Here is an 8,746-nt window from a genome sequence, read left to right on the forward strand (position 1 = left end):
CCCCACCACCACCGGCCCCGCCGCCGCCACCTCCGCCACCGCCACCACCGCCACCGCCGCCGACGACGGAGTGCCCACCGCCGGCACCGGGAACCGGGGGTGGGGGCGCAGTATCGTGAGGAGTCGTCGAATGCGCCGTCTGTTGTACCGGCAGCGCCCCAGCATAGTATCCGCCGTTGATGCCCTCAGGGTAACTGCTGAAGAAAAGAGAAAGCGAAAAACAACATCATGGGCGAGACCTCGAAAATTTCGCGCGCCACTTTTTTCGATACTTATTTAGTAGAGTAGCTTTTATTGTAGTGTGTAGAGTAGCTTCCAATTTTCTTTTTCTGTGACTCTGTGTGTGATTTCATTACTAGGTGGCGTTTCTAGGTGTGCTCTAGGTAGAGTAGCAATCGTTCCTCGCCAATGAAAAACAGGAACGTGAGAACACACACAGGTCATCAAGATTCCCAAGAACGGAATTATCTTTTTCTTTGTCTCTCTTTTTTTCGTTCGTTTTCTATGTAAGTCTCGTCTCTAAGCGCTTAGTCTTTACACTCTATACACACACGCATCGATAGATTTTGTCACGCTCGACTTTCACGATCGCTTTCAGACTTTCACTCGGAAGAGAAGAGAAGTTAACATCTGCTCGAAAAGCCGTTTCTGCAAAAATTACCAGAGATACAGTGTTACTCATCACGAAATTGATCCAATAATATTTTAAGAATGTTTTCCATTATAATTTTATTTAAGACTCCTGGCTCCTTTTTATTACTATCGTCATTTTGGATTATCTTCCTAAACGTTTGAAAGCTTATTTCTCTGTTTATTAATTTTTATATATTTTTATAATTCTTATTACAAAAAACAAATTTTTTCTAAATTCTATAGAAAAATTTCTTACTTTATTAATATTCCCATTATTTTCCTTAATTTCTTTTATCATTTTTTTTTAATTTTTGCTATTTTATATAAACTTTGATTAGATAGAATATATAATTTTCAAAATTTTTTTAAATAAAACTTTTTAAATTATTTTATATCCTTCTTTCTTTTAATAAAAATTTTGTATTTACAGGTTTTTCGTGGTATTATAATTTCATAGTTTTATAATAATAATAATAAAATCGTAATTTTAATTTTAATTGTCAATTTATGTCATTCTTTTTTCAAAATTATATAACAATATACTTAAATATACAGAATATTTTGTCAAAAAATAAACTTTACCAGTATTCAGATGATCATTTTAAGCAGCAGTTCATGTACGGTATGAATCGAGAGATTCAGCTTCATTCCTATAAGATATAAGTGTATTTTATTGTATAAGATTCCATAATGAAAGCTCTTCGATTTTCATATAATAATCATCCGATTCATTATAATCAATACATCGCCATTTAATAGAATATCACACTTAATAAAATATTCTCTCTTTTATAGATATTATTTAAATTGTTCATTACGGTGTTATAAATGTATTGTAAACGAGACGACATTTTACTGACATTTTAGAGTGTTAATGTTGTGACTGTAATTGCAATTACTGTGATTTCATCAGTAAATCAAATGATTATACTACATGGAAATCGGACAGCTTTCATTATGGAGCTTGTTTAACAAAGTGCTTATTTCTTGAATAAAGTCGAATCAATCCATATAGTATATGTAAACTCTTTTGCTTAAAATAATCATCCAAACACGCTGATAAAAATTGTCAGCTTCATGACGAAACATTATCCTGTATGTATATTACTTCCTCACTTCAAACATAACAAAAAAGTTTTTCAGAAAAAAAGAAAGATTATCAGATTTCAACTTGACAGAAAATTTATAACTAATAATACCGCGAAAAGAATATGTTTGTAACATGATCAAGTGTCATTTTTATCATTTTCATTTCACTGGTTTCTTAAAAATTCATTCTTTTTAAATTGTGAAGATGATTTTTGAATCACCCTTTTTAAATTATAACGATTTTGAAGATTTTCAGAAAATTAAGTTAATTCACTTGACAATACTACTTAAATTATTCATAATAATAACTCAAAGACTATGTTTTTAAGTTATGTCATTTTTTAAGGGAGCGATATGTGTGTGCGTGCACACGCGTGCGTGCCTAAATAATAAAGCTGGGTATACATTTACGAACGAACACACAGCGAATAAACAGCGAATTCGAATGTTCATTGTTATCATTCAATAGATATATACGTCTAAGCGAATGATGCGATACATCAAAAATAATTCGTGCACCATTCATGCGCGATGTGAACGTGCAAAGGATGTAAGCAACATCCGCTGTTCGCTTCTTGAACGAACAACTATTCCCAAAGCAACTTAACCCTATCCTTAACCAAATTGTATGTTATAAGGTATAAAAAAGAACACCTATAAATTAAGAAAATAATCGTCTCTAAATATTAGCTAATTACTTTTTTTATGTTCAAATGTCACACAACATCAAATTATTACATGCTAATACTGAATTATATCAAATCTGATCGAATTCGATACTTGTTCGACTACAAAAAGAAAGAATGAACGACCTGCAAACACGAACGCGAATATCTAACGTCCGATGTTCATTCTTAGATATATACCCAGCTTAATAATTCGTAAAATGTTAGATAAGTAGAAAAATTTCGCTCTCTTCAATCTTATTATAATGCTTTTAACTCAATATAAAATATTGAATTTTACGAGTAATATTACATATATATATTACATATATAATATATCCAACTTATATACTTTTCCATAGAACTTGTACTATTTTATTGAAATTCGGGAAGATTAAAATATCAGAAGCGACAACTAAAGCGTGTATACACCTAGCAAATGAACACTGAACGAACAGCGAACGCAAAAATTAGTGTTTTATTTATTATATAAAAGTCAAAACAAATTTAATTGCTATGTGCAACGAACATCGAATCTGCTTAAATGCTTAATATTCGGTGCAATAAAAAAATAATAAACCGATTATAAACATAAACACAAATGTTCGCGTTCGTTCGTTCGTTAGGTGTATATGCGACTTTATACAAACTTTTCTCCTATGCAAAAACGTACACATACAAACGCACACACCCACACAAATTCACATTCATTCCACTTCATTCAGTTGATTTGTACACACGCATAGGTGTACTTATCTATGGATCCAGATACATATTCACACTTACACTCATCCATTAATCCACAAATACGTTCACGCACATTCATTCACTGATCACACGTTATATACACGCGTGCGCACGTATGTATATCAACATAATAATCAAAGTAAATTAGTTTTTTTTTTGTATTTGTATTTGGGAATATAAATTGATAGATGAAAAAAATTGATACAAACTTTTCTTAATTGTCTGTATCATGAATCTAAGAATATCTAAACATATCCTATATCTACAGTGAAAATGAACTTTATGATAGTCAATCAAAGATATAGCTATCTATATTGATTGTACAAAATAGAAAAAAAACTAATTTATTTTAATATAAAAGATGTTACATGATGTACTATACAAACTAAAGCAATATGTTTCTAATAAATAAGTTGAAGTAGAAATTGTCCTATAAACATGAGTCTAATTATAGGTATCCTATAATTTTTAAACAAAAACGTCGTTCGTTTGATAATGTTTTCGAAAATAATATTTTTCGAAAATGTCTTTCCAAGATAGTCCAGTCTCGACTTTTTGACATCTTGTAGAAGTTCCCTATTATGAGATATGCGCCTAATATGAGATAACGACGTTTCTGCTAAATTAATAAATTCTATCTGTTGATTCCATCACGAATTTATTGCTCTTAGGTTGAAAACCATTTAGTGGAAAATGCATTATTAAATCGTTCTGTTGTAAAAAAAAAAAACTTTAGATTTGAATGTCTTCAAGTTTCATTGAGATGAGTCTTCAAATTTTGTTTATGATTTAATAAGTAAATATTTGACAATAAATTCTTCATGTAGTGATAGAGTAAGATCGTATTAATAAATACAAAAATATGGGATATGTTGAATTGTTTAATTACTGAAGTTAGATTTGATCGTAAAACCGTAATGCGTGGAATTTATAATATGATACTCAGGGTACTTCTAATACGAAGTAACTATGCTGCTATGTTCGAGTGACAATTGTTGCTGAAATATAAATGTTATTGTGTACCGTAAAAAGGATAACCGAAATGAACAATGAATGCCTATTTCTGCGATGCTTGGTTCCAACTATTTGAAGATGAGTCCTGGATACAATGTATCGCATGCTCATTTTGCGCACGTATTGGCTATGTTTGTTTGTATTTTAGAAACATTAAATAAAGTTTTTTAATTACAATACTAATGTTTGTGTACTTTTTTTTTGCCTTGTTAGATTTGTCGGGATATCTCATATTATGAGCACGATTTTTAGACTTTAAAATTTGCTCACTTTTTACATTTCTTTAATTTTTAGAAAAAATAGTATTTAAATTAAATTTTACATAACAGTATCTTAAAGCTTATTAAATTCTCTTTAAAATGACCTATTATTTTTTTTATTTTGCCCATACACTTCCAGTATTTACATAAAATAAACTGAATATCTCATAATAGGGATTTGCTCTTATATACACACGAGAGAGAATCAAAAAGTAATTTCAATGTTATACAAGTATATTAAACTAAGAGATATATAAGGTGTATTTTGAACTAGATTCGTTTAGTTGTTTTTTCTAGTTTGCAAGCTTCGTAACTAAACCGAAGTGTTCCGAACTCATTACGCTATAACTTACAAATTGTTATAGATATGAGACAAGTTTTGTTTGTAATATTGTTAGTAAAAATAAAGAAAGAGAATGTAATAAATGTGAATTTATTTTCGCTATTTTATGACAAATATGTAATAAATGTGAATTTACCTTCGGTTTTATTTATTTTTTAACATTTATTTTCATCAAGAAAATTCTGTATCTTCATAACTCTCACTTGAACTAGAACTTAGTAACGACTGTCTCGAATATCATCGTTTTATTTCTATTTAATTTTTCATATTATATTACATTTATAAAAAAAAAAAATAAAAGCAAGCTTGTCAGCTGCAAGTTATCTGCAAGTTACTGACTTTATTAAGGGTACATTCAGACTAAAAGCATCGAACAGCGAGCAGCAAACCAATCATATAAATATTTTTTACATCACTGCCCATATTGTCTCGCTGATTAGTTTGCTGCTTGCTGTTTGATGCTTCTAATCTAAACGCACCCTTATATAAGTTATAATAGCCGACAGGTTCAGAACATCTCTCGGTTTACGAAGCTAACGGTTTACTGCTAACATCCAGAAAAAAAATAAGCTAAACTAATCCAATTCGGAATACATCAACAAATAAATATTATTTTATTTTTTGACATAACTCTTCTGCCAATTAACACACAGTGTCTCACGCCATGTTTAGCGCTAACACTACCGTATCTCCAGATATTACGTATCTGTCTACATGCTTCACGATCCCTACAGAGAAGAACATTTTAGATTGTTTTTGCAGCTACGAACGCACTGCTTCTTTGAATGATGAGAATGCAGAATCATAGCTAATGCTTTTTTCTTCGGCGATCTCAGAAAGAGTAACCTGGTAATTTTCTTTAATGAGGACATTGATGCGATCCACATGATCCTATGTACGAGATGTGGACACGTGACCCGAGCAAGATTCATCAAACACATTTGTTCTATCGATTAAAAATTTTTCTACCCACTTGTACATGTTTTGACTCATACATTTGTCTTCGCGATGTAAAATAAATATATTGCACAATTATCCTATAATAATACGATAAATTTGAACGGATTGCACACCCTCATAAAAATCTAATCATACTTCGCTGCTCAAAGCATTCAAACAATTAAGCGGACATGTTTACATACTTAAAAGTGCTATGTAACTAACGTAAATTCAGAAGTTCTCGATTATATTAGCCACTTGTAACTAAAAGTCACATGCTCCTCTAAACCCCATTTATGAATCTGCCCGTAACTCTGCTTGTATACATAATAAGAATATTGATCTTACTTTTTGATTTGCCATATCCCTATAGGTATATGGAACGATATATAATATGATAGAACTAAATAAGTTTTTTTGATTGAGTAATCGCATCACAAAGAATATCAAGATTTTTTATTTTTTCACATGCATCATTAGGTTTGTTCGCGTCGCATGTTCCAATATGCTCCGACATGCACCTACCATAGCTCCTATGCATTTCAACAAGCAGTTGAAGTAAGTAGCTGTGATAGAAGCATGTTGAAACATATTGGAGCATGCGACGCAACAAACCTATTAATACACTGTATTAATTCAACTCGAATATTAACCTTTCTACATTAAACTGTTCATAGCTCCACAGATAAAAATCTGAAGGTGTGAGATCCGGTGATAACCAAGCAAGATAGATAATCATTTCAAACTAGGCCCATGTTTATTCTTTATTTCAATTTACAGAAACATGCTTCTTTAGTTTGTAATGTTATGTAACACGTTATATAATGTGCGAAGAACGAAATTTATATCATTTTTCTAATATCATAACTTAACATAGCGTTATAGCGAGGGGCCAGGAGCCTTAATATAATAAGAAGGAGGGAGAAGAGAGCAGGCACATGTATAAAAACAAATTTTCATAGCTCGCGTTATCAGAAAAAATATAAATGATACATTTTTAGCACATTCAAGCTTATAGTATCTCAGAAAGGTACAAACATTTCTAAAATATATGATATATATTTATAGACAATTTTTTTTGCATGAATTTGATCAATTTCGTGACAGACACTGTATCCCTTTTCCCCCGGTGGTATGCAATCAAAGAAAAAAGAAGAGAGAGGAATGTAAATATAATATATGCGTCCATATGTAACTGTGTGTATGTATATATATTTATATATAAATAATATATATATAAAACATATATATGTAATACATATAATATGTATATATGTATATACACATACACGTATGTATATATGTATGTATGTATGTATGTATATATGTATGTATATAAAAATATCTGTCTACACTTTTTCTTTTCATTCAACAAATTGTAAGAGACTTTATTATTCTTAAATCGAGAGACAGAGGGAGACAGGCAAAGTCTGGCTGAGAGAGGGCGCTTACCCGGTCGAGGAAAGAAAATATTCCTTATTCACGCAGTTGCGTAAGCAGTCGGGTATGCGTCCGACGATCGCCCGTCGTATCTCACTCGCTGCCATCTCACGTAATTCGGTGCAACTCGCGTCGCTGTAGAAGGCGGCATGTGGAGTGCACAAAAGATTGGGTGCATCTTTCAATGGACCTATACAATATACATCGACGATCAAGAAAATCAGAAATATATGTCTGAATTTTACAATGTAGAACGATTCTTCAGAAAATATATATGACACAGTGAAAATGAATTAATATAAATATTTCATTTTCGAGCATCTTATTATAATACTTTTATATATAGAATGTTCAGAAGAATATATTTAAGAAAATGTATGATTCTATGCAAAAAAAAATGTAGGATTCAATTACAGAAAAAAATGTAATCACATTTTTCAGTCCATAGTAAATTTAACTTACAAAAGAATATAAATTAATGGAAAAATATTATTATACCATTTAATTTTTGCCTGTACTTTCTTTCTTTCTTTAATGGAGCAACTAGAAAATATTCCAATTGTGTGACGCACCCTATATATAATAATATAGAAATGTTATAAAATTATTTTCACCGTAAAATATACATCTTCGTCGTTTCTCTATTTAAAAAGATTTGCACTGCCGCTTGTGGAAGTTTAGACACTCGCATAAATTTTTATTTTATCGATCATGTAAAAAATTAAGACATTATAAAACAGCGATATTATTCTTTTATATATTTAAGATATACCTGTACATACTAATACCAATTGTAAAAATTTTATAAATTATTTTTAATTTTATATAGCAAAATATATTTATTTTATAAAACATTGATAGTATAATCGATAAATTTAAAAAATTAATTTCAAGAAACATATCGGGGCTGGCAAGAATGCAAGATATACTATAGTATGAGCTTACTGTCATATTCTCTGAGTTGTGAAATTGATCGATTATACTACTAACGTTCTGCAAAATAAAGATAATACATTTTGAAATATAAAATTAACAATTATTTATAAAGCTTTTGCAATTTATAAGTATGTACACAAGTATCCTAAAATATATTTTAAAAATGTAATACAATTATTTTATGTCATATTATAAGAGCTATAAAATTTATATGAATGTCTAAATTTCCATCAGTGTATGTCGTTTTTTTCGTTTTATTGGAAGGAATTTAGGAAGGTTAAAGATAATCAGTCGAGACAGGGTTAGGCGCGGAGACAGATAAGACTCACACTGATTCGCAGACTGACCCTGAAAGACGTTGTATGGCTCATTTTCATGGACGTCTAGCGCTGCCGCGCGAATTCTACCCTGTTTGAGCGCCGCGGCCAGCGCGTCGTCATCCACCAAACCACCTCGTGCTGTATTGACTAAAAATGCTCCTGGTCTCATCTAAAACAAAGACAATGCAATTTTTTGTAATTACACATTATATTGATCATTATAATCATGTTATGTACTATTGCAATTAAAAAATTATAATTACATAATTATATATTCATCTTTTTTTATTAGAATTTAAATAAACAAAATTTTTAATTTTATTTGTGAACATACACACACACACACCCACATATATATAT

The 8,746-nt window shown here is 30.6% G+C and overlaps 1 protein-coding gene across 2 annotated transcripts in view; it reads right to left on the reverse strand.

Moving 5' to 3' along the window:
* LOC108755088 (C-terminal-binding protein) overlaps positions 1 to 8,746 on the reverse strand; it is a 54,238-nt gene that overhangs the window by 8,174 nt on the left and 37,318 nt on the right. Inside the window, exons 5-7 of one of the 2 annotated variants that reach the window (XM_018497879.1) lie at positions 8,396 to 8,555; positions 7,143 to 7,320; positions 3 to 197 (exon numbers count right to left, since the gene is read on the reverse strand). In XM_018497879.1, coding sequence (XP_018353381.1) covers positions 3 to 197; positions 7,143 to 7,320; positions 8,396 to 8,555 — 533 coding nt within the window. The remainder of the gene's footprint in view (positions 1 to 2; positions 198 to 7,142; positions 7,321 to 8,395; positions 8,556 to 8,746) is intronic. The other variant, XM_018497878.1, reaches the window with a different exon arrangement.

The sequence above is a fragment of the Trachymyrmex septentrionalis genome, unplaced genomic scaffold, assembly GCF_001594115.1.
Source record: "Trachymyrmex septentrionalis isolate Tsep2-gDNA-1 unplaced genomic scaffold, Tsep1.0 scaffold83, whole genome shotgun sequence".
In the NCBI taxonomy this organism is placed as follows: Eukaryota; Metazoa; Arthropoda; class Insecta; order Hymenoptera; family Formicidae; genus Trachymyrmex; species Trachymyrmex septentrionalis.